Source organism: Ochlerotatus camptorhynchus, unplaced genomic scaffold, assembly GCF_037179485.1.
Source record: "Ochlerotatus camptorhynchus isolate MF236.1 unplaced genomic scaffold, CSIRO-AGI_Acam_v1.1 ptg000249l, whole genome shotgun sequence".
NCBI classification, from domain to species: Eukaryota; Metazoa; Arthropoda; class Insecta; order Diptera; family Culicidae; genus Ochlerotatus; species Ochlerotatus camptorhynchus.
The window spans coordinates 474,026-501,819 of NW_027040739.1; the positions used below are offsets into that span (position 1 = coordinate 474,026).

The following is a 27,794-nucleotide window of genomic DNA, read 5'->3' on the forward strand; positions in this document are numbered from 1 at the left end:
GTATGAGAGAAACAAAACACGAGTTCATTTTAGAGCTTCGAAAATGTAGAGCCCTGGTGACAAGTATAGCCTAGGATCTGTGTATAAGAGACACGCCAAGAGTGAAACCGAATTTACCCGAGATGTTTTTAAGACAGGTGGGCAGTAACTCACGGTCTCCCAGTGTTGGTGAGTTCTTTGCCGTTAATGTTCACGAAAAGTTCACTATTTTGCCATACAGAAATTCAAAACTCAGTACGGTAAACAAATCAAGAAAAAAATTGTTACGGTGCTTCGTCATTGTCATCGCTCGCTTCCGTCGTTGCCCCGTTTGAAGCAAACAACTGGAAATGTTGATGGAAATTAAGCTGATTCAGCTTTGCCGCTAGCTGTGGAAAAACCATCAATGGAGAAAATTGCAACGTATGTGAAAGCGCTGGACGCGGATCCTAATCAGATGATCGCTACATACAGTATAGCAGAGGAAAAATTTATGTTTATAAAGTTCAAATCAGAGGAATCGATGCTTCATTGCTTATTGCACAACAGTGAACAATTATTTGCCATTATGCCGATGGAAAATCAATCGAGGTACGCATGTCGCTTGCGGGACCACCATCCAGTGCACGAGAGTTTACGACCTACCACCAGAAGTCCCGGATAATGATCTATCGTTGGTGCTGGCGAAATATCATTGGCGTTACTAAACCAAACTGACAAACAGTCCGCATCGTGCTCTCTTGCCGTGCGGATCTATTTGCTTTTTGCTTAAGGAAGTGTTACTACTACCTAAAGCTACAACAAATTTAAACAGCACTTTTCAGTGCTCAACCTGTAAAAATTTTCTACCTTGTTCAACTCCTCTTATTCCTCTTCGATCCTTGTTTGGAGCCTACCCGAGGTAATCCTTCTTGGATATCGATTTGGAAAATTCCTCTTCGATCCTTCAGATTCTTATAGTAATCTGCTTGGAAGTCGATTTGGATAAAAAATTTACTGCCGCCATGACGCCTAAACGCAAAAGAAAGGGGCAAACTCTTGACCCCCCTTCTGAAGAAATTAATTTGAGTAATCAATTTGATTTGCTCACGGATGATGAGAATGATCCATCATCCAAGAAAAATTCTAGTAAACTTTCCCGGCTTAATGCCAAGAAGGAAAAGATTCCCCCTATTGTGATAACCACTACCGATTTCCATGCTCTTCGCATGGAACTTTTGAATTTCGTGAAAGTTAAGTTTTCACTACAAATTGGACGTCGGGGTGAATGCCGTGTATTGGCTGAAACCTTGGACGGATTTAAATGTCTTCTCAAGTATCTTACTGAGAAGAAGCACAAATTTTTTACTTACGACACCAAAACTGAACGTGTGTTCAAGGTTGTCATGAAAGGACTGCCCAGTGGTGAATCCCTGGATCAGATCAAAGATGAACTGGCAAAATTACTTGGAGTTGTGCCACTCCAAGTAATCAAAATGAAAATGAAATCCCGTCCTGGCTATTCGCGCAACGGGATTTCTAATGATTTTTATTTAGTTCACTTCAAGTCTAGTGAACTAAACAACCTTAAGGCCTTAGAAAAAGCTAGCCTTATGCTCCATGTCCGAGTGAAGTGGGATGTTCAAATTGTGGTGAAAACCACAAATCCAATTTTTGGGAATGTAAGACTCGCAAAGCGATCCTACAATCTCGTTCTAACCGACAGGTAGGAAACGCTCCACGTTTCCGACCAGGTACAAATTCCTCTGCTGTTAAGGCCATCGTTCGGACATTTTGAGCCGTTTGTCTGTGATTTGGGTGGTTTTCCAGGAAACGTCCCGAAAATCCTGTGAAGGAAAGCGAATATCGGGAAACAAATTTCGTCCGATTGTAGCCAAGGATTTTGTTTTCCTAGTGGGGTAAAATTTGGGTGGAAAAGTGCATTCAACTTCAAGTGGTGTGCTTTTTCCGGGAAAGTGGCATTTCCACCCAAAGAGAATATGCACGTGAGTGTATATGTGCGCGCAAGGAAATGCAATCTTGCGCCTATGTTTTCCCGGGAATTTCCCAAGAAAGTATACCATATTTTTATACCAGGACATTCTGCAGACTATGCACAACATGATGGTATACATAAACATATGATTTTCGAAAATTTGTAGCATGGTTTTTCAATTTCCAAACCATGCGCCAAACATTCTCGCTGTAAATTCGTCACGGACATAGTAAAGAAGCAATCAGCAATTACGCATTTGTTTTACCACGTTGCCACATTTTCTTGTTCGTAGGTCCACGAGTCCTTTTTCGCTAGTTCGCTCATCATATCAAATTGATCAGGAATTCTTCCGAATGTCAAAAATTATATCGAAGACCTACGACGGATCCGAAATTGAAATTGAGATCTCCATATATTCTTTCATCATATCAAAATGAACAGGAGTTCTTCAAAATCTTATCTTATCTATCGAAGACCTACGACTTATCGGGAATTGAAATCGAATCCTCCATATTCCCTCGTCACATCAAATTGATCATTAATTCTTCCGAATAATCAGAAATTATATATAAAACGTATGACTAATCGGAAATTGAAAATGAGTTCTCCATATATTCCACCAACACATCAAATTGATCATAAATCCTTCTGTAGACATTCGGGCAGTTAGAATATATTTCAAAATACAAGGATGGTCAAAAATTCTTCCAAACTATCAGAAGTTATATGGAAACCCTTCGATTGATTGCAAATTGAAATCAAATTCTCCATTAATTCCTTGATCATATCATATTGGAATTATCAGGAATTATTCCGAATAATAAGAAATTATATCGGAAAATGAAATCGAGTTCTCCATATGTTCCCTCATCACATCAAATTGATCAGGATTTCTTCCAAATTATCAGAATTAATATCGAACACGTATGACTAATTGGAAATTGAAATTGAGTTCTCCATATATTCCATCAACATATCAAATTAATCAGAAATCCTTCTGAAGAACTTCGGGCAGTTCGAATGTATTTCAAAATACAAGGATGATCAGAAATTATTTCGAAATTTCACCGAATTATCAGAAGTTATATGGAAACCCTATGAGTGATTGGAAATTGAAATCGATTTCACCATAATGTGTACCCTATGTACCATATCAAAGTGTTCAGAAATTCTCCGGGATTATCAGAAATTATATTGAAGGTCTTCGACTAATAGAACAATTGCAACCAAGTTTCCATATATATCTCAATCAAATCAGGTTGATCAGGAATTCTTTCGAATTATCAGAAATTATAAAAAAAAACTTCCTGATCAGTAATTGAAATCGAGTTTTCCTTATGCCATATCAAATTGATCAGGAATTCTTTCGTGTGACCAAAAATTGTATCGAATACCTACGAATGGTTGGAAATTGAAATCGAGTTTTATCAGGACATCTTCCGAATTATCAGAAATTATATCGAAGACCTACGACTGATCGGAAATTGAAATCGAATGATCCATATACACCCTAGCAAAGTGATAATGAATTCTTCCGAATTATCAGAAATCATATTCAGGGCCTTCGACTTATAGAAGAATTGTCATCGATTTTTCCATATAGGTATATCTTTATCATATCAGGTTGATCGGCTATACTTCCGAATTATCAGAAATTATATCGAACACATACGGCTAATTGGAAATTAAAATTGAGTTCCCCAAATATTCCCTCATCATATCAGATTTATAGGGAATTCTTCCGAATCAGCAGAAATTATAAAAAAGACCAATTACTGATCGGAAATTGAATTCGAGGTCTTTGAATATTTCCTCATCATATCAAAGTGATCAGGAATTCTTCCGGATTATCAGAAATTATATTGAAGGTCTTCGACTAATAGAACAATTGCAAACAAGTTTCCATATATATCTCAATCAAATCGGGTTGATCAGGAATTCTTTCGAATTATCAGAAATTATTTAAAAAAAAAAACTATTTCTGACCAGATATTGAAATCGAGTTCTCCTTATTCCATGACCATATCAAAGTGATCAGGAATTCTTCCGAATTATCATATATTATACCGAAGGCCTTCGATTAAAAGAAGAATTGAAATCGAGCTCTCCATATATATCCTTTTTCCATCAAATTGAATAGAAATTGTCAGTTGGTCAGTAAGAATGTATTTACAAAATGTAATAATGATCAGGAATCATATAGAAGACTTTCAAATAATCAAAAATTTGTTTTAAACCCGTTGAATACTATCCAACAATGTCAGTTTGATAAATAATTCATTCGAATTATCATAAATGATACGAAGACCTACGATCGGAGATTGAAATCGAGCTCTCCATATATTCCCTGGTCATATCAGAGTGATCGGGAGTCCTTCTGATTATCTTTGGTCTGTAAGAATGTATTTTCAAAATTTAGCATTGATCAGGAGCCATGTAGACGATCTTCAAATGATCTTGAAATAAAACCATTTGAATATTCTTACATCATATGAGATTGGTTAGGAATTCTTCCGAATTATAAGAAATTATTTCGAGGACTTCCAACTTATAGAAAAATTTATATTGTGTTCTCCATATATTCGCTTCTCATATCAAGTCATCTTCCGAAGATCTTCGGTCAGTTAGAATATATTTTCAAAATATAAAGATGGTTAGTCGAAGTCTTTCAAATGATCTTAAATTGAAATTCAATCTTTTGAATATTATCGTCCCATATGAGGTTGATCAGTAATTCCTCCAATTTATCAGAATTTATATCGAAGACTTACGACTTACAGGAAATTTAAATCGATTCTCCATATATTCGCTCATCATATCAAAGTGATCAGTAATTATTATGATGATCGTCGGTCAGATAGAATGTAGCAAAACTTCGAATATTCAAAGGGTTTTATTTCAATTTCTGACCGTTTACAGATCTTCGACATGATTCCTGTTCAACGCTATGTTATGAAAATACGTTCTTATTGACTGAAGATCTTAAGAAGAATTGCTGATATATTTGTTATAAAAGAGGCGCTGGTGGTGTAGTGGTAAGCGTGATTCCCAAAAGGCCTGGGTTCAATCCAAGTCGGCACCACCGGGGTTTTGTGAGGAATAAAATTTCTTATCACGCCTTCCTTCGGAAGGGAACTTAAACCGTTGGTCCCCAGTCCATGAGTTGATGGGCCGATATGTAGGGTCCAGGTGTGGAAACTATCTCCCTGGTGCCGGTAGCATTGGTACTCAGTACGCAAAAGAAAATCGACGGAAACAAACCAAGGATTTTTTTATATGATAAAGAAATATATGGAGAACTCGATTTCAATTTTTTTATTAGTCCAAGGTCTGCGATATAATTTTTGATAGTTCGAAAGTATTCCTAATCAACCTCATGTGATGAGAGAATATTCAATGGAATTATTTTTAATGTTTAATCATTTGATTCTTATATTTTGAAATGCATTCTTACTGACCGAAGATCTTCATAAGAATTTTTAATAATTTCGATTTGATAAGGAAATATTATATCAATTTATGAATTTATTTATTTAGTTAGTCGTTAATCAAAAGCGTAGATTACATTATAATATCATTACTTATGATCTATGATTTCGCAGTGCTTGGAATTATTTTTCAATTTTAGCGGTGACATATTTAGGACTATCATTTCACAGCTTTCATTACATATAGATATCATCTGACTTATCGGTCCATATTTCGCTTAGCTAGTGCGGTGGCGATCTACCGCGAACAAATGTCTATTACGCAATTTTCGAAACGGTGCATAAAAATTAAGTCTTGATAATAAATAACCTGAGTCAATGCGTTGCGAAGCTATATTGTTTACGGAAGAGACCAAGAGACGATGCTCTTTCAATACCTGAATGTTGATTAACAAGCAACATGCTTCATAAGATGGGAGAAGAAATGCTGTCCATCCCAATTAACTCATATAATAAAAACTACTTTTGGATTGACTCTATTCGTTCAATTGTGTAAGGTGTAAAGTGGAAACCAAAACGCTTTATAAAATAAAATTGCTTTATAAAATAGTTATGAATTGCCTGCTCTAAGAATTATTGTGTTATAATGATCCACAATTGCTTATTTAGAATCTAGAAAAACACGTAAATCTTTTATTTTATATATTATTTATTTTATCAAACAAACTTTTACAACACCACGTCTAAAAAAACATGTACTTCATCAGCATGAATAAGCAGTTTGAGCTTTTTTCAAAATAAGAGAGATATCGTTAACGTACAAAATGAAAAGAAGAGGTTCGAAGTGCAAGCCCTGAGGAACTCTTGACAGGACTTGAAATGAATTAGATTTTTTCTCGCAGTATCTTACAATTTTCTGACGGTCCGTTCCCAAGTATCACTTGCAACATCGTTCTTGACAAATAAAACAAATCCCAGTTGTGAATAAGTTCTATATTAATTGCTTGCAAAACGTCTTGTTTTATACCCGTTGTATTGTTTTTGTGAAGTATTCAACCTTTCTGACATGCTGTTTATCTTGAAGTTATAATTCGGTATTGAATGTCTCAATTATCGGTTTACAACATATTTATAAAAAAAAAACTTGGTGAAAACTTGCTAGCCTTATAAACAACATCTTTTCGTATGTCAGTTTTAGAAACGTGAGCAAATATGAATACATCTTAAATATAACTTATTTAAAATATGGAAGTAATAAGTTATATTTCAGTGGTACACATGACTAGCAAATTTTTCATCAAATACCATCAGTTATAAATGTGTTATAATCAGGTAATTAAGAGTTGCAATACCGAATTATAACTTCATTATATGATACAAGTAATGTTCTTGTTTTTCGAATACATTTCATTCATGTTTTATCATCCCAAGTATGGTGTGTAGAAGAGAAACGTAAGATAACTAAAAATAAGTTGACATTCTATTTTTTCCCAAAAAAAAAAAGATGTTTGCAAAAATTGGGAATTTTATCAAGAATATGGTGTACAATTCTATTAACAGTATCAAGCTTTTTCTAAAGAGCCCATGAGTTTTTTGAAAGTAGAATGTAAAGATTCTCCAAAAAATTGCATCTGCATTGGGAGTATGAGAACTCATTTTATGCCCTTTTTTCACACAATTAAATACCCCAGAATAATAACTTTTGTTAATTGATGATGGAAACATAAACAAAATCCATTCGTTGGAAGGATGAAATTTATTTACAACATGCCCAAATTAGTAGGTTGCGTTATAATTATAATTAAGTTGCGCTAGCCAATTATATTTACCATAACATATGTGTTTTATATAGACATCACCTCTTGCGCTTTTATCGTGTGACTAGACTAAGTAAAAAATCTTGAAAGCGATTCTGCTGATTTTTACTTGATTTATTTGGTTTAGTCCTAAGAAAACAATTTTTTTTAAATAAACTGCAATGTCTCATTTACACCAATGACTGCGAGCAGAATGCTCTCATTTTCTGAATCAGAAATGAATGAAATCAGCATGCGTTGATTGAAAATGCCATAGATATGAATTTTAATTTCAGGAGGAAATTAAGATACTATTTATTCGGCGGTTTGGAAGAATATTTCAATAGAAATATTACAATCATAATCTGTGGCGAATATAAAAGTTTCACCTGCTATATTTGTTTTCACCCACACACGCTCAAATTCTTTAGATTAAGATTGGATAATGACTTCCTAATTATTATTTTTATGAAATTGCGATGCACTATTCATGTGATTGAAATTCTTACAATAAACCAGAATTACAACAAAAAGTGTTTCGGAGAAAAAAATTCTGATCAGCCGTAAGGCTTCTATATAATTTCTGATGATTCGAAAGAATTTTATATGATGCGAGAATTTGGAATAATTCCTGATCATTCTTATATGGTGAGATACTGTTCAAACGATGTAGATTCAATTTTTGGTCAATTGAAGGTCTCGACATTATTCCTGAGATCCTTATATTTTGAAATACATTCCAACTGAAAAGATCTTCAGATGAATTTATGATCAATTAAACATGATAAGAAAATATACGGAGAACTCGATACCAATTTCTGATCAGCCGTAAAGCTTCCAACTAACTTCTGATAATTCGGAAGAATTTCGAAATATTTCCTGACTATCGTTGTATTTTGAAATACATTCTAACTGCCTGAAGATCTTCAGAAGGATTTCTGATCAATTTGATATGTTGATGGAATATATGGAGAACTCAATTTCAATTTCCCGTCAGTCATAGGTCTTCGATGTAATTTCTTATAATTGCGGAGAATTCCTGATCAATTGATGTGATGATGGAATATATGGAGAACTCGATTTCAATTTCCAATCAGTGGCAATTTCTGATAATTCGTAAACAATTCTGATCAATATGATATGATGAGGGAATTAATGGAGAATGCTATTTCAATTTCCAATCAGTCGTAAGGATTCCATATAACCTCTGATAATTTGGAAGAATTTCAAAATAATTCCTGACCATCCTTGTATTTTTAAAATCAGTCTAACTTCCCGAATGTCTTCAGAAGGATTTCTGATAAATTTGATATATTGATGGAATATATGGAGAACTCAATTTCAATTTCCGATTAGTCATACGTGTTAGTTATAATTTCTGATAATTCGCAAGAATTCCTGATCAATTTGATGTGATGAATGTACGGAGAATTGATTTCAATTTCCGATCAGTCGTAGATTTTCGATTTAATTTCTGTTAATTCGGAAGAATTCCTGATCACTTTGATATGATGAAGAAATATTCAAATACCTCGAATTTAATTTCCGATCAGTAATTGGTCTTTTTTATAATTTCTGCTGATTCGGAAGAATTCCCTATAAATCTGATATGATGAGGGAATATTTGGGGAACTCAATTTTAATTTCCAATTAGCCGTATGTGTTCGATATAATTTCTGATAACTCGGAAGTATAGCCGATCAACCTGATATGATAAAGATATACCTATATGGAAAAATCGATGACAATTCTTCTATAAGGCGAAGGCCCTGAATATGATTTCTGATAATTCGGAAGAATTCATTATCACTTTGCTAGGGTGTATATGGATCATTCGATTTCAATTTCCGATCAGTCGTAGGTCTTCGATATAATTTCTGATAATTCGGAAGATGTCCTGATAAAACTCGATTTCAATTTCCAACCATTCGTAGGTATTCGATACAATTTTTGGTCACACGAAAGAATTCCTGATCAATTTGATATGGCATAAGGAAAACTCGATTTCAATTACTGATCAGGAAGTTTTTTTTTATAATTTCTGATAATTCGAAAGAATTCCTGATCAACCTGATTTGATTGAGATATATATGGAAACTTGGTTGCAATTGTTCTATTAGTCGAAGACCTTCAATATAATTTCTGATAATCCCGGAGAATTTCTGAACACTTTGATATGGTACATAGGGTACACATTATGGTGAAATCGATTTCAATTTCCAATCACTCATAGGGTTTCCATATAACTTCTGATAATTCGGTGAAATTTCGAAATAATTTCTGATCATCCTTGTATTTTGAAATACATTCGAACTGCCCGAAGTTCTTCAGAAGGATTTCTGATTAATTTGATATGTTGATGGAATATATGGAGAACTCAATTTCAATTTCCAATTAGTCATACGTGTTCGATATTAATTCTGATAATTTGGAAGAAATCCTGATCAATTTGATGTGATGAGGGAACATATGGAGAACTCGATTTCATTTTCCGATATAATTTCTTATTATTCGGAATAATTCCTGATAATTCCAATATGATATGATCAAGGAATTAATGGAGAATTTGATTTCAATTTGCAATCAATCGAAGGGTTTCCATATAACTTCTGATAGTTTGGAAGAATTTTTGACCATCCTTGTATTTTGAAATATATTCTAACTGCCCGAATGTCTACAGAAGGATTTATGATCAATTTGATGTGTTGGTGGAATATATGGAGAACTCATTTTCAATTTCCGATTAGTCATACGTTTTATATATAATTTCTGATTATTCGGAAGAATTAATGATCAATTTGATGTGACGAGGGAATATGGAGGATTCGATTTCAATTCCCGATAAGTCGTAGGTCTTCGATAGATAAGATAAGATTTTGAAGAACTCCTGTTCATTTTGATATGATGAAAGAATATATGGAGATCTCAATTTCAATTTCGGATCCGTCGTAGGTCTTCGATATAATTTTTGACATTCGGAAGAATTCCTGATCAATTTGATATGATGAGCGAACTAGCGAAAAAGGACTCGTGGACCTACGAACAAGAAAATGTGGCAACGTGGTAAAACAAATGCGTAATTGCTGATTGCTTCTTTACTATGTCCGTGACGAATTTACAGCGAGAATGTTTGGCGCATGGTTTGGAAATTGAAAAACCATGCTACAAATTTTCGAAAATCATATGTTTATGTATACCATCATGTTGTGCATAGTCTGCAGAATGTCCTGGTATAAAAATATGGTATACTTTCTTGGGAAATTCCCGGGAAAACATAGGCGCAAGATTGCATTTCCTTGCGCGCACATATACACTCACGTGCATATTCTCTTTGGGTGGAAATGCCACTTTCCCGGAAAAAGCACACCACTTGAAGTTGAATGCACTTTTCCACCCAAATTTTACCCCACTAGGAAAACAAAATCCTTGGCTACAATCGGACGGAATTTGTTTCCCGATATTCGCTTTCCTTCACAGGATTTTCGGGACGTTTCCTGGAAAACCACCCAAATCACAGACAAACGGCTCAAAATGTCCGAACGATGGCCTTAACAACGGTCAGCGAGGAACAAATTCTACATTCGTACCCGTAGGTACAAATATCACCCCTGCTTCAAATGTTGCATCTGTACCTACTCCCATCGCTGCTAACAATGTTCAGCGAGTTAATGGAGCTACCTATGCTGCTATTGCAGCGGGTAGAAATCAAAATACTAACCAACGTTCTAACGGAAATTTTGACAATTTTGACTTAGGAAGCATTACTGCCCCTAAAATAGAATTTTTACAGAATTCATTAATTGACATGATTTCTGATATGCTTAAATCGAACTCCATGTTTGATGCTATTCAAACTGGAGTAAAATTTGCTAATAATATTGTCATGACTTTAAAATTCAGTAATGGATTTTAAAGCATTAAACATTTTAAATTGAAATGCTCGATCTCTTAAAGATAATGAAGACGAGCTATTTAATTTTTTGAGAGTTCATAACGTGCATATTGCCGTTATAACTGAAACGTTCCTTAAACCTGACCATAAGGTTAAGAAGGACGCAAATTACTTGATTTATAGAAATGATCGTCTTGATGGACCCTGTGGTGGCGTTGCCATCATTATTCATAGACGAATCAAACATAAAATTCTTTCTTCATTTGAAACCAAAGTTTTTGAAACTTTGGGAGTTTCTGTTGAAACAAAATTTGGACAACCTACGTTTATAGCTGCCTATTTGCCATTCCAATGCGTAGGCCAGCAAAAGAATTTTCTCAAGGGTGACCTCCAGAAACTTACCCGTCATAGGTCTAAATTCTTCATTATTGGTGATTTTAATGCAAAACACCGCTCATGGAATAATGCTCAAAGCAATTCCAATGGTAATATTCTGTTTGATGATTGTTCTGCAGGTTATTACACTATTCAATATCCAAACAGCCCAACATGCTTTTCTTCTGCAAGAAATCCCTCAACTATTGATTTGGTCTTAACTGATTCATGTCATCTTTGTAGCCAATTGGTTACCCATGCTGACTTCGGTTCTGATCACCTTCCAGTAACTTTTGAAATATCCCAAGAAATAATTTCTAATCCCAACAGCTTTACTTTCAATTACCATAGGGCTGATTGGGAGCAATATCGAACATTTATGGAATATAACTTCGATCCAAACATTCCTTTGCAAACCAAAGATGAAATTAATTATGCTCTTGAATCTCTGACTACTTCTATAGTTGAAGCAAGAGCTGCCTCCGTACCAAAATGCGAGGTTAAATTCGATTCAATTATAATAGACGATGATCTTCAGCTCCTGATCCGTCTTAAAAATGTCCGTAGGAGACAATTTCAAAGAACACGCGATCCTGCCATGAAAGTTATCTGGCGGGATTTGCAAAAACAAATTAAAAAGCGATTCTCTGCCCTGAGGAACAAAACTTTTGAAAATAATGTTTCTAAATTAGACCCGAGTTCCAAACCCTTTTGGAAACTCACAAAAATTTTGAAAAAACCTCAAAAGCCAATTCCAGCGCTTAAAGAAGGTGGTAAAATTTTGATCACAAATTTGGAAAAAGCTCAGAAACTTGCTAAGCAATTCGAGAGTTCCCATAATTTCAGTTTGGGTCTTACTAGTCCTATTGAGAATCAGGTTGCTCGGGATTTTCGGAATATTTTCTCTCGGGAAAATATTTTTGATGATTCCTGGGGGACTGATTTGGACGAAGTAAGGTCTATAACTAAAAAGTTTCAAAATATGAAAGCTCCAGGTGATGATGGAATTTTCTATATCCTCATCAAAAAACTCCCAGAGAGTACCTTGTCTTTCCTGGTAAAATTATTTAACAGATGTTTCCATTTGGCATACTTTCCTGATAAATGGAAAAATGCAAAAGTTGTTCCAATTTTGAAGCCGGATAAAAATCCAGCTGAAGCTTCTAGCTACCGTCCAATAAGTTTGCTTTCTTCAATAAGTAAACTTTTTGAAAAAATAATTTTGAATAGAATGATGCTTCACATCAATACGAACTCAATTTTTGCAGATGAGCAGTTTGGATTTCGCCATGGGCATTCAACTACTCATCAACTCTTGAGAGTTACCAATTTAATTCGTTCAAACAAATCTGAAGGCCACTCAACTGGAGTTGCTCTTCTAGACATAGAAAAAGCATTCGACAGTGTTTGGCATGAAGGTTTGATTGCTAAATTGAAAAAGTTTAATTTTCCACTTTACATTATGAAATTAGTTCAAAATTATTTAACTGACAGAACTCTGCAGGTAAATTATCAAAATTCCAAATCTAATCGACTACCTGTTAGAGCAGGAGTTCCTCAGGGTAGCATTCTTGGGCCTATATTGTATAACACTTTCACTTCGGACCTCCCTGATTTGCCTCAGGGGTGCCACAAATCTTTGTTCGCTGATGACACAGGCATTTCCGCTAAAGGAAGAAGTCTTCGTGTTATTTGCAGCAGACTTCAGAAAAGTTTAGATATTTTCTCTTCTTATTTACAAAAATGGAAGATTTCTCCCAACGCTTCCAAAACTCAACTTATAATATTTCCACATAAGCCCAGGGCTTCCTTTTTGAAACCTAGTAGTAGTCACATAGTCACTATGAACGGAGTTCCAATTTCCTGGTCAAACCAAGTGAAATATCTTGGATTAATACTTGACCATAAATTATCTTTTAAAGTTCACATTGAGGGCATTCAAGCCAAATGTAACAAATATATAAAATGTTTGTATCCTCTTATTAACAGGAAATCCAAACTTTGCCTGACGAATAAACTTCTAATATTTAAACAAGTTTTTAGACCGGCCATGCTTTACGCTGTGCCAATATGGTCTAGTTGTTGCACTACCAGGAAAAAAGCACTTCAAAGGATTCAGAACAAAATTCTGAAAATGATTTTGAAGTTGCCTCCCTGGTTCAGTACTACCGAAGTACATAGAATTTCGAATGTTGAGACTTTAGCACAAATGTCCAACAAAATAATTAATAATTTCCGGCAAAAATCGTTACAATCCTCAATTGCAACGATTAATTCCCTTTATACTTAGATAAGATTTAGTTTTAGTTTTTTAGTTTTAAGCTATCAATTGTTATACTGACATGCAGGTTTAAAAAACCTGTTTAAAATACTGAATTGCCAAGACAGGAGCAATGTAAAAACACTTAGATATATATCATAACAATTAAGGCTGGTAAGTTACTGTAGTAACTGGAGCACCTAGGTTAAAAATGAAATGTAATTTATTTTGAATTTGGAACAAATAAAGAGTTAAAAAAAAAAAAATTGGCGTTACGAAGGAAAAGTTCTTGGGCGGGGGGGTGCTTAATTAATTTTCCAAACTTCTCAATTAGGCAATTAGGGAACATTTTTAATGTGTAAAGAAAACAAGTAATTGTAGTATACCGAACCATCCGATGTAAGATTTGCTTAGGGTTGATGCATATATTATGTCACGCTCTAGGGGGGGGGTCTAAGATTTTTTAAAAAGCAATGCATTAGGTATATAGATATAGAAAATGGAGAAAGAAAAATGTGGAGTGTATTAGTGAGTGAAATGAATCAAGTCGAAAAAAAAAATAGAAAACTATATTGCCGACTGAACTTGAACCACGAACGTTGCGATTATCAGACCTGTGCTATATCCACTGCTCTCTAAATGCTTCAGAATATGGATGGGCTAAAAGCAAATAAGAAGCGCTCATTTCCTCTCATACTCGATTTCGTATGCTTTTTCTGCTGAACAGGAATTGGAGAGAATCGTGGCAAGTGTGTGCGTCGTTCTACAATGTTATGAACAAAATGCTTGCTGGTATAGTCAAAAGCGTAGATGGAACACGAAAAAAAAAGAAGAAAAAAAATCATTACATCGTCTGCAAGAGCATGATAGAAAATGCAACTTTGCGTGTAACTAGAGGGGGCTATATTATTCCTAGGGCTGTGTAGCCCCACCCCCTCCGTAGTTACGTTAATGTGATGGTGTGATGATACGGTGATGTGAAATCTGTCATTCGGGATAAATTACACTAGTTTACAGCATTTTTGAACTCGGTAAGGTGATGATCATTTCCAATGCAAAATCCTACGCTGAATTCAATGCCGTGGTCAGAAAAAAATTAAGTAGAGCCATTTTTGAGATATACAAAAATTTTGATTTTTTGAATTTTGGACAAAAGTACGATTACTAAAATGTCAATATCTTTGAAAGTAGTGCACCAATTTTAAATCTTTTTTTATGAAAATGAAGCTAAATAAATTTTCTATCGTTCACTAGAATATTATGTCTTAATTAAAAATTTAATTTTGAAGTCATTTAAAAATTTACAGCATTTTTTTTTTATTTTTCCTGCGAATTTTCCATAAAAATCTTGTTTTAATCAACATTTTTAATGGGATAAAAAGATTCAAAAAATCATTCCATAATTTATTCTTAAAGTCCATTCAAAACCGGAGAAAATGCCAAAACCCTTGGTAACGACGTTCCATCATCTTCATTTGATGGTGAAAACGTTCGCCGTGCTCATCACTCTCGTCACCAAGATTTTCCGGGAAAAAATCCATGTGAGAATGTAGGAAATGTATCTTCAAAGACATATTCACACCTGTGTTCAGGGAAATAAAAGGATTTTAAATTAATTATATGTAACAAACACAGTATTTTTGATTTATACCTATTTTCTCATAATTTTTGAGCAATTCATCGACGGCTTCCTCATAATCTGGGCTTCTGAAATTTCCTAAAAAGGTTGTGACAACACGCTGGAACGATTTCCACGCTTCTTCCTCATCTGGTGTCAAAACTGTATTGAATGCGGAATCATTGAGCAGTTTTTTGATCTGTGGGCCAACAAATACACCTTCCTTTATCTTTGCGTCAGATAAATTTGGAAATACTGATTTCAAGTACTGGAATGCCGGCCCTTCTTTTTGCAACGCTTTGACGAAATTTTTGAATAGCCAAAGTTTTATGTGTAGTGGTGGAAGTATTATGCGTTCTTTTACCACAAGAGGATCATTTTTCACGTTGTCTTTACCAATTGTGAAATTATCCCGTTTTGGTTAATCTTTTCGGACGTAGTGTTCCTTACGAGCTCGACTGTCCCATTTACACAAAAAACACATATATTTTGTGTATCCCTGTTGCAATCCAGTCAACATGGCAACCACTTTAAGATCGGAACAAATTTCCAATTGTGTTGATTGTAATTTATCAAATTGAGCAATAGAGCCATTGATTCATACGTTTCCTTCATATTAACGGCATGAGCTAATGGAATAGAAGGTTTCTCATTCCCTTGATGCAGTAAAACGGCTTTCAAGCTCAACTTGCTGCTATCGATGAATAAACGCCATTCAGCTGGATCATATGGCTAACCAAACTCTTCAAACAAGCCGTTTACGTCATGGCAAAAACATGCCTTGTCCTTTGTAGAATAATATTTGTCAAATTTCTTGTGACGATTCCTGTGACAAGAAATTTTGACCTCCTTGCTCAGCATGTTTTGTTCTTTCAAGCGTGATGCCAGCAATTCGGATTTCTCCTTCGATATGTCCAGATCTCGCACCAAATCATTAAATTCGGATTGTGTAAACAGTTTTGGGTTTCTTTCCAATTCCACCTCGAAGTCTTCCTCGCATTCCTCCTTGAATTCCTCCTCACTTTTTGTAACGGTCGATTCAACAGAGGGCGCTCGTTTCCGCTTTGGATAAACAGGATACGGGACCGAACTTGAATGTGGAACAGGTTTTGTGATAGAAGCCACTTGTTTTGTGACGTCCTTGTTGCTTAACTTTTGTCAAGCGGAAATAACAATCCGTTGCATGACAAAACGGTCGACGCTATATGGTGGGCATGTCAAAGGACAAATAGCGACTGACAGATAACAAATAAGTGAGTTAGTAAGTAAGACATTAACACTTATCAAAAATAGATGAAGTAAGATAATGTCGATCAGGAAAGAACAAAGCACTACCATGCTGTACATAAATTGTTTATATGAAAGTTATTCAAAAAATCAATTTACCTTGCGCCTGACATCCACCTAGCCAAGCACGTTTTGCACGAACTACATAATACTTTTGGAATCCACGGTTCGTCAAAGTCTCCAGGATCAATTTTAAAATAAAGCCTGTATGCAGGTTGCAACGAAGCAGTGAAATTGACCGATTTTGTAAATATATAGTTGCCACACGCGTAACAAAACTTTTGAGGATCATTTTTACACTTGAATTCACGTTTTGTCGTATACATCGTTAAGCAATGTTAAAGAAAGAAAGCTGTCAAATTGAGTTGGTTGCGTTAGGTTCTCGCCGAGCGGTATCACAAACACTAGCGTAAATTATATTGTTGAAAATATCCCATTTAATTTTGCGTGACAGCTGGTAGTGTTAGTGAAATGCACCGTATGCGTACACGTCCGCAGAAAGGCTTACTGGAAGTGGTGCATGAACCTAGGAGCGGGACAACGGCCAATCTTGGAACATTCAATTTCCATGATTTTACAAAAAATTTCATAACTTCGACAATTTCCAACCGATTTCATCCATTAAAGGCTCATTTTCTCCAGTTTTTAATGGACTTTAAGAATAAATTATGGAATGATTTTTTGAATCTTTTTATCCCATTAAAAATGTTGATTAAAACAAGATTGTTATGGAAAATTCGCAGGAAAAATAAAAAAAAATGCTGCACATTTTAAAATGACTTCAAAATTAAATTTTTAATCAAGACATAATATTCTAGTGAACGATAGAAAATTTATTTAGCTTCATTTTCATAAAAAAAGATTTAAAATTGGTGCACTAGTTCCAAAGATATTGACATTTTAGTAATCATACTTTTGTCCAAAATTCAAAAAATCAAAATTTTTGTATATCTCAAAAATGGCTCTACTTTAATTTTTTCTGTCCACGGCATTGAATTCAGCATAGGATTTTGCATTAGAAACGTTGGTCAACCACTAAAGTTCACACTTTTTATGTTGTTTTGTAAACTAGTGTTACCAGCCGCCTTGGGTCTCGATACGCTGACAGGTGTACGGGAAATTTACACGAACGTAGAAATGGACCTTCGTAACTCACTGCAATTTCCCCAGTATTCTACCAATGGAAAAAAAAACTCGTGTTTCCTTTGTAAAACGGAGGGACATCGTAGGGATGAACTCCTGCCTCAAGCAGAACGAGCGGAAGCAGCCAGTATAGGAACAACGGAACGAAGACGAAACCAGTGCTAGTACGGACAACGATAAAGACACAGGTTGAAGTGCTGGAAGAAGAAATAGTGAATATGGATGTGATGTCCCCGGATGCTGACAAGAACAATGGAGAGCAAACAAGCGCTGCTGAGAAACAGCAGCAGCCTGTTTTTAAACATCAAAACGACGCGTATTAGGGATAGTGGACTGGTAAAGAGCGGTTAAAAGACGAAGAGGAGGCCAATCGATGAACGCTGCTGAAGGAAAATCAATTGGAAGAAGCAAGGGAGTTGAGGGAACGGCTGTTAGCGGAAGTAAAGCTCAAATCACCTTCAAAAAAACAACTGATAAACATTGCATTGAGTCCTTTGGACATTTGAATCTAACATATAAACTAATTGAAAAAAAAAATCAAATCATCTACCTATCATGCAAAGTAAATAAACATTGCGATGCTATGAAAGCTCTGCAAAATATATTGCAATTATATATAAAGTAGCAACAAAGACATGGTCATATACATGCAGTGAGCTTTAAATTGTCATTGAGTACGTTTGGAAATGATCAGTTATGAGGTTTGGTGATATTTTTTAAATATAATTTGACAAAATCATTGATGTAATAAATTACTAAAATCGCTAAATTTCTATCTCGTTGGAAGTCATTTGAAGTTAATACAGAATTCCTCTGTTGCCAAGTGATAGGGAAGTGAATCTCTCGAAAACCGTGATGGGAGTTACACTGTTTTTTTTTCTCTTGGCGGGACTTTTATACACAGACTCTACACTTAACATAAATAGTAAGTATGCTTGACAAAAAACCCGTGTTTATTTTCACTATGCCATAAAATAGTAAATATATCGTCAATTGAAGTAACCTTTTCCGCATTGTTTTTTTTTTTTTTTATTTACCATGCTCAAATCAAAAATCTTCTATAGTTCTACAGTTAAATAAACTTGAAATACCATGTGGACAGTTCTCATTTACATGGTTGCATCAACTTCAATTAGCCTGGTGATATGTAATTCGCTTCCCACATTGCATTCAACCCAAGACTCGGAAATTTTTGAAGTAGAATAAAACATTTTATGTTTCAAAATACCACGCATGTAGGGTAAATGACGGCTTTGTCACCCATTGACTGTTTTCGGCAACCAAAATATAAACGTTAATTTTACTGCAATTTTCCTATCAAAAGACTTCCCTGAATTTATTCCAATGATTCCTCAGTCTTTCAGCTTCAATTTGATTACATTTTACGAATGGATAGAGAAGCAAGCAGCAGATAAATGCAAATAAACAAACACGTCATATGTGTGCGTGACACTGGCAAAATGCTAAAAGCATCGCGAACGCTGGCTCAGATTGCCAAGAATACGCTAGTATTTTCCAGTATACGTGAAAAACTAATGACAGCCATATTGCAAAAAGAAAAAACTTTATCCACATGCACAAGTTTTTTTTTTATTGAGAGTCTTCTTAATGTTTGAATATTAGTATTTATTCGCGTGGTAACCGAATAATAGCACCAGTAATATAAAAAGAACACTACAAAATGAAGTTGATTAAGTAGTGTAGTGTTGTCAAGCATCCAAATCAGGTGCGATTCAAGTATAACATACCCAAGCTTTTAGAATGTATTACACCCCTCCCCCCTGTGTCACGCTTTTCCCATACCTATTACATGTTCTGTCACACATTCTAGGACCCCCTTAAGAGTGGAGAGCATATTTGAATCGTCACTCGACAGAATTTGATTGAAATGTGACACACTGAACCAAAACGTCATAGATTTGTTTTAGTATTTAATGACGGGTTTTTTGTCCAAGCATTAAAAAATCTCACGCATGAGCTGATGATTGTATTCATGTTAATCAAGTCAGGCTGCTCGCCAACAGATTCAATTCCTGGGTGCAGTGCGGCAAAATATCGAACATACACGGCGATATTGACTAAACAGCTTTCGTCATTCAATTGAAGTAAAGACCATCTTGAAGGGAACTCATTTCAATTTTCAGTGACGAACATGAGCAGTTCTCGTTATTATCTAAATTTGTAACGAAATTAGGCTTAATTAAAGCTAAATAAATCCATGGAGCCGTCAAAGTGAACTAAAATCTACGTTCGTAACTGCCTAGATAAAAATAATGTAAAAGAAATTGAACGAAATAAAAATTTTAGATTCTAGGTTAATCTATCTTCTAACAGACGAAGGAAATGAATGAATGAATTTTTGACGAAGGCTTATGTGAGAGTATATTCTTCGAGTGACAATGTCAAAAATAATTCTGTCCATATCGCGTGCAAACTTACAATGACAATTGATTACCTCCTTTGCTTTCCTAATTATGGTTTAGTTTCAAATGCCTCCTTACAAATTTGAAATGCATGTTATGTTAGAAATTGTTTTGTTCCAAATCGATTTAACATATCTAGAGCAGCTTTTGCAATGTTGTCTTAAGGCAAATCAATGATATTCTTATCGGTTTCTGTTGACTAAAATTCATAATAGGTTATTATAGAATTCTTATGTTATTTTGTCTCAGTGTAGGGATTCCTCTAAATAGTGGGAAATGGTGTATCTTTTATTTCGACAGTGAGCATGTATAAGGGCGTATACGCGATGATCGATTCTCTTAATCGATTTTCTCTCTGCATTGCTACAGCTAAGCGAAACAATTTTCTAGAATTTGTTCAATGCAGAGTTGTAACAGGCTGTATTGGTCATCAAAACAACAGAAAATGCACCGAGAAACGTGAAATCTAGCGAGTTGTTAAGAAAAGAGAAAACGACGAAGAGAATCGATCATCGCATTTACGCCCCTATGCATCCTCACTGTCGATTTATTTATTTATTCAATATAAAGAGTGCATTTGAAAGAAAAAAATAGACACACAAAAATGGTCGCCAAACATTCTGTTTAAGTCCGATTCTCTTCAAACTTTCAGGAAATAAAGTATAACGTTATGATTATGTTTCCGCATCATTACTTCATTGAACTTCTTCTTCATATTCATATGCCCGCACCTTTGCCTTGACAATGCTCATTAGATTTTGGGCAATGGTGGAGCCAACGTGTTGCTAAAACAGCGTCTGGCCTCCGTGGAACTTCGGGAAGGGCAGGAGGCGCTTCTGGAGGCATTCATCCTTGTAAGTTTGCCTGTTAATTGTGCCAGATGTGATGAAGGGCTGACTCATTTTACCACATTCACAGATCGCCTGCCAGACAAGGAATTGTTTGGACAATTTAGACAGTTGCTTCTTCCGGAAGGAACGGCCAATCTGGATTTGGGGTTCAATTGAATGATGAATTCCGAGTTGTTTTCCGATCCATCTATGTGACGCGTTTGGATTATCGAAGTGAGTGCACAAACTTGTGTTGTGATTTTGTACTTGTTCCGACCCAATCACTATAACCACTTTATCGATTGTGATGAAACTCTGCCGGTGATAACATTACACTAGTTTCAGGCAAAATTTGAGCATTTTGTTACCAACACGTTAAAAATTTACAAACAAATGAGTGTATCTATTAAAAATTTTAGATAATGTCTTTAAGTTATCTGACAGTAAATTGTTTTAATTGTTGACCTTTATAACATATTAGCAACGACCTATCATAGATGCTTTATTGTTTTTTTTACAAACCATAAGAGTAAGGATAAATTAGATCAGATCAGTGTTGGAAAAATATCAAAAAATCAATTCTCAACAAAGAACAAGATCACGCTTGATTTTCGTAGATAAAAATCAACAAGCAAACAACTGCAGTTGATATTGCAAGCTGTGATATCGCAGCTTGGAATATTAAGCTAACAAAACTCAGCTGCTGTAAATCTCACCAACCTGTGGTGAGATTGAGTTTCATGATATTGGCTTTACACCCGAACGCAACCGAAACTTCCATAACGGCTGGCAGCAGTAGCTTCGTGTCTGTTATCGGTGCAGAGAAAAAAGAGATAGCATTATTATAGGTACCTTTCTGAGAAAACGAGGTGCAACGGAATCATTTTTGCGTCGATTCAACTCTCAGCTTAACTTTACACGTTGCGAATAGTCTCGCTATATCAAAAGAAGCTTGTAAAATCAATATCAAGCATGATATTTTGCTCCAATATCACGCGTGATATTGAAAGCGTATGATAGCGGAAAAATATCAATTTGCTAATGGTTATGCCATAACTGAATCAGATGTAAAGACATTCATCAAACTAGGAGGCGGATATAGCTCGAAATGCATTTGCAAGAGAAAGTCGATGAAGATTGGATATTTTGCAAATTGCAGATTGGACCAAGGTTGCAATTGCTCATTTGGCATATTTTTTCCCGGAATTATGCAATCATAATTTGTTGTTATTGTACGTTCAACTTGTAGGTTACAAAGTACGTGTTTTATATATAAAATTAGTCTTTTTCGCATTCAAAGAGACACTATGAGCGATGTTATGATTGCTGAGTGCTCACTAATCGTGTGCGCTCAGCGATCGTAAAATCGTGTATTGTAAATAACTGATAGCAGGTTTTATATGTCAAAAACATACTTTACATCCTCTTTCTGCAACGTACAAATACAAATTATCATTATAATATCCTATAATGTCATAGGGAAATTTACGTATTCTCGTCAATCTAAGCAGTGTCCACGCTTCTATTTTCTCAGCGTCACGCACATATTGACGTGTTTTTTTGTTTACATTTATTTGCTGCTTGCTTCTCCATCCATTCCAATCGACAGAAATGTCAAAAACTCTATGAAAAAACAGTCAAGGGGCGCCGAAGCCGACATTTACCGTTGTTCCAAAAAATAGAGGTTAATGTAAAATGAACTTTGTACAACTAAACTTCATAGTGTTAAAGCGTCCAAGTGAACTATTCGAATGAAGTAATAAAATAATACCTTTTGAATTTACCTGCGCACGCTAGTGGTGCTGGTGGTGCTAGCATACTGCAGCGGTTGTATACCAAAAGCGAAAAAAGAAGTGGTAAAAGTCTTTCGAAAAAAAAGTGGTAATGTAACTCGGAGCTGCCAGATTCCCCGCAATACCAACAAACATTCCACCGAACAATATGTTGCAGTCCGAACGGAAAGGAATCAGCCGTGTGCCGTGTCGTGTCGTAATCCGAGCACCACCAGGCTCCAAAGAGTATCAAATATCGTGTTGAGTTTATAAGATTAACATTATTATGTATCAGATTAAAAATAAATTATAATATTCTTTTTTCATCCGCGATGCTGGCTTCATTTTTGCGGGCTCTTCCCCCTTCGGTTGGCCGGATTTCACACATAGCGCACGCAAAATGCGGTTCCATTGTGCGCGGAGCACAAACAACCATAGGCGCGCTTTTGTTTCGCCAATTCCGCGAAATTTCGACTTCGAAACCATTGTAAATAATTCCGTGTGAACATTTATAAATAATTCATCGCCGCGTAAATACTTTGTTCCTGCGAGCTGACAAATCCAATCCGGGAAAAACTATCGATCTTTCCGATTCGATTTCCCCTGGCGAATTGTAGATTGGCAGTGTAAACAAATAGATTCATTAGATTGACCCCGTACCGGGCCACCGGGCGAAAGCCATTAATCAGCACGATGTGCAATAACCCGGAAAATAATAATTATGATTGAGCCATTCTCCTCGCATAGGTATTTCCACCTCCGCGCCTGGCCAAGCCTGGTCTTGGAAGGAAACCAATTGGTCGGTCACACATATTGACTGTCGAATCCAATGGTTCTCGGCGCGCAGATTGCGATTTATACGGTTTCCACATGGGCAAGAAGGCTATATTTACTACCTAACGATAAATAAAGCCCATGGTGTAATAAAGAAAAATAACAATATCGTTTGTTTTCCTCGCAAGAGGATGATCCTTTGGAGGAACGACGAGCCGAGGGACGTGCAAACCCGTTTGAATGATTTTATGCAAATTAAATTTAAATTTATAATATTTTCACACCAGCTCAACGTTTCTTCTGGTTGCGGTTTCGGAGCATTGGCAATGTGCAGTTCTAGGAAAATCTCTGCGGATCATTGCTTTTCGTAACTCGCTTTTCCACTTGTTCAGATGTGCGACGAACATTGGTGAGATTGACAAATAGGTGATCATTTTTATCTAGCTGACGGCCAATAAATTTAGCACACTAGTAATGTGGAGGGCGTTTCGCAGATCATGACGCTGGTTGGGAGTTGACGAAAATGTACGTGCCTAGCTATTTTTGTATAAGTAACATAGTCATTGCATGAATCCAAGTCACAAGATGCTTCGACTCTTGAAAATTTGAACTCATCATAGATACGAACAATCAGATATCGAAAATTCGTTCCATTTAGCCAAATCGAACTGAAACAATATTACCTCTGCATTTCATTTCAACTGCAATAAAAAATTTAATCAATCGATAGTAACTCTAAACGGGGGAGGGGGCTTTCTACTTCCCCTCGTTTGTTTGTTGCAGGAGGAACTCGCCGAGGAACTCATGCATGTGCAACATTTCCAGGAGGTATGTTTTACTATGATATCTATTCTTTCCTTTTTCCCAAAATGAAATATTTACTCACTGTGAAGATGATGGGAGACGAAATTTAAACTCATTGAATTTTTCAATTGATTTGAACATCAAAATTGAAATAAATAAATAAATAATCTTCAAACTTGTCTTGGAAGAAGTCTGTTTTTGAGAAATAATTCCAAGAAGCTGAATACGTTCACTGACCACTAATATTTTAGAAGGAAGAAGGTCTCTTATATATGTAGGAGGGGGATCTAAAACTTACTCACAAACTCTTACTTGCTAGCGTAAATCATATCCTATCACTTGAATTTATTGTACCGTATTTGATGTTTACACAACGCATTTTTTGACACTACTTCAATGTGAAATGATGCCCAATGATGATGTGTCGCATGGGAGGTCACATTAATACAATAGGGGGGACTTTTTCTAGTGTATATTGTAGTAAAAAGACGGATTGGAACAAAGAGATGACAGCACATCCATTTAACAAGTTGTTCGCTCGATTGGCGTTGACGGCGACTCTGTAGCTCTTTACTACTATGAGAAAATCCATAAGCAAACGTCAGACTGTGCGTGAAACATGGCGGACTTTGTACTATCCTTTCACTCCACCGAAAATTCCCATAAGAAACTGTCTAAATTTGCTGGAAGAGCAAATTTTTCGACGGTGCCGTCAACGCCAATTGGAATGAGTTTTTCCAGGACTTTGACAGAGAATTGATTGTTCCAATTTCGACCCACAAAACAACCCAAAATTGAGTTCTATTCACCCAACTCGACACTTCCGTGCCCCAAGTTAAAATTGAGTAAGTTGTGTAAAACTCAATTTTGAGTAGTATGAATTTGACTTTGAATGAAAACAACATAAAAGTAAATAATCCTGTTTACATGCGAGTGAATGACAAGAACTCAAAATTGAATAGGCGCTAGAATTCTAAATTGAGTTGGCGCATGGAACTGTCAACCTGGGTGAAAAGAACTCAAAATTAGGTACTATTTTTCTTTCCGTGTAAGATTATATAAAAAAAAAACAAACAATGTGAAACCATCCTAAAACGTATTCTGATGTATTTTTTTTAAATGTTGAACAAGCAAAAAGTGTGAAAACTGCAAGTAACATTTTAAGTTTTATGAAAAACTATGAAGCTACTTTAAAATAATAACATTCATAAAACCCTGGTAAAGGCTCCTTTGCCATTGATGCATCCAACAAAACCTCATTAAGACTAGAATCTGTCTAGTCTCAGTTCTTTAAAAAAAAATTTTTCAAAAAATTAGATTACTGAAAGCGATTTCCGATCTATCTCCACGATGTAGAGAAAAATAATGAATTTCTGGGAAAAAATAAACAAAAAAATGTTTTTATTTATGTAAAGTAAAAGTTAAAAATGAATGTTAAAATTTTTTTTTTTTTTCAAAAAATTAATTCATAGAAAATGCAAATCTTTGGAATGTTCAAACCCATGGACACTTTGAAACTGACAAGAATAGTAGAACAAGATCTTTTGGTAAAATTTTTAAAATTTTTGTTAGTAAGCTTTTTTATTTACAGAAAATGATTCAAAATGTCTCAAACATTGTTTGAGATATTTTAAAAGAATAAATTACATGAAAAACGTTTTAACAAACATTTCAAATATTTGAACAAAAGTTCCAAAAGAACTGTCAGTTAGTGTAGCCAAACGAGCATGACGGCACCATGGTGTTTTTATGGAGAAAGTATTGTAATATTTTGAGCAAAATTATTATAAATTTTTATTTTGTTATAATTTTTAACCTTGAGTAATAATAATATAATGAGAGAGAGAAGGATTAGTAATTTCCATTTAATTCCACTACCTTATTTGCTTATCTTTGACAGAAACGCGTATTTCGTCTACAATGTGCAGACTTCTTCAGTGTCTTGTACTAATACTCGGCTAGTAGTACAAGACACTGAAGAAGTCTGCACATTGTAGACGAAATACGCGTATCTGTCAAGGATAAGCAAATGAGGTAGTGGAATTAAATGGAAATTACTAATCCTTCTCTCTCTCTCATTATACAGGTATTCCACTAAGACGCCCACATTTACCAGGATTCTTGAGTAATAAATTAAATGAGGTAATAAAAAATCGAAAGGATCCATTCCATACTCGACAATCTTACGCTGCAATTAAGGTACTGTCCGGTTGGATGGAAGTCTGCTGAAAGATCACAAAACGCTTTCCACACTCCACATTCCGATTTATTTCGCAGAAATGGAAGAAGCAAATATTACGCAAACCATTCCTCGATTGATTATTGCAAAGAATGGTTTTGCACTTCAGTCTGTACAACAAAGAGCTATTTGATGGCATAAAACTGCCAAAACACTTTTTGTGCCTCTGCTTATCTATGGTATCTATAGTATCTATAATTCAAATGGGCAACCCAAATTAAATCCAGATCTGACGCGTTACGGCAAAGTGACAGCTAAATCTAATGCTTAACTGTCAAACTTACGTCAACGCAACCCAAACGGGTCTAATGTGGGTGGCTCTTAACTGTCAAAATCCAACAAAGCAGTGCATTTTGACAGTTCGATTTGAACGAATTTTGACAGTTGTCCATACTTTTACTAGAATGGCATCTGTCTATTGCAACACAATAGTGCAAATGATGTCCTAACAAACAATTCAGTTGGTTAAAAGCGGAATGAACATATTTTTTACTAACTTAGAAATATGTTGCCTAAATGTTCTGCAGCTAAAACGTATTGTTGTAAATTCTTTGAAAATTCTCTTCGAATTCTTAAGTACCAGAAAATTTCACTATTCCGGGAGTTGATGAAGCTTCAAGAATACCAGAGCTTCTAAGACACAGTACGAAATTAGAGCTCCACAAGCGCCCGTAGTTCAGGGCAGTGTTGTCAGATTTAAAAATTCATCCGGATTGTTCGTCCTTAAAATTATGGATTCTCTAAATTTCTAGGAATTTCAATACTTCCCCGATGTTGTCAGCTCCCTTTGTTAGAATCTTTTATACTCATCCTAAAAAAATTTGCTCATAGTCAGTGGTTTTATTGCACCCAAGCATGCCTGAAAGTCTTATTGACGAATGTGAACAATTTGGAATATCGATGATTTACATATCTCCAGCAAGATGTGAAAATTGTTTAAGTGCCAGATGTAAACAATTATTTTAAACGTCGTTTAAGCACGAAACACAGAACGCCCACGCAATCTAACTACACCATCTGATGGAACAAACTTCCTCTGCCACATGCTGCTGTTAGTTTGCTTGAATATGCCTTAATCCGGGAGAAATCGGCGTTTGAAGCAATTGTTTACATTTTACACATTGGCCATTTTAACATGTATCTCTAGATATGTAAAATTAGTAGAAGATAAAAGCGTGATGTGAGTATAGTCTGACATA

General features: G+C 35.3%; 1 protein-coding gene across 2 annotated transcripts in view; it reads left to right on the plus strand.

The window, feature by feature from the left end:
* The window catches only part of LOC135704854 (steroid receptor seven-up, isoforms B/C-like), a 126,558-nt gene that overhangs the window by 87,576 nt on the left and 11,188 nt on the right, over nucleotides 1-27,794 (plus strand). Inside the window, exon 3 of one of the 2 annotated variants that reach the window (XM_065226363.1) lies at nucleotides 24,336-24,380. The exons of the other annotated variant lie outside the window; for it this stretch is intronic. Within the exon in view, the coding sequence (XP_065082435.1) occupies nucleotides 24,336-24,380 (45 nt within the window). The remainder of the gene's footprint in view (nucleotides 1-24,335; nucleotides 24,381-27,794) is intronic. 2 annotated transcript variants of the gene reach the window in all.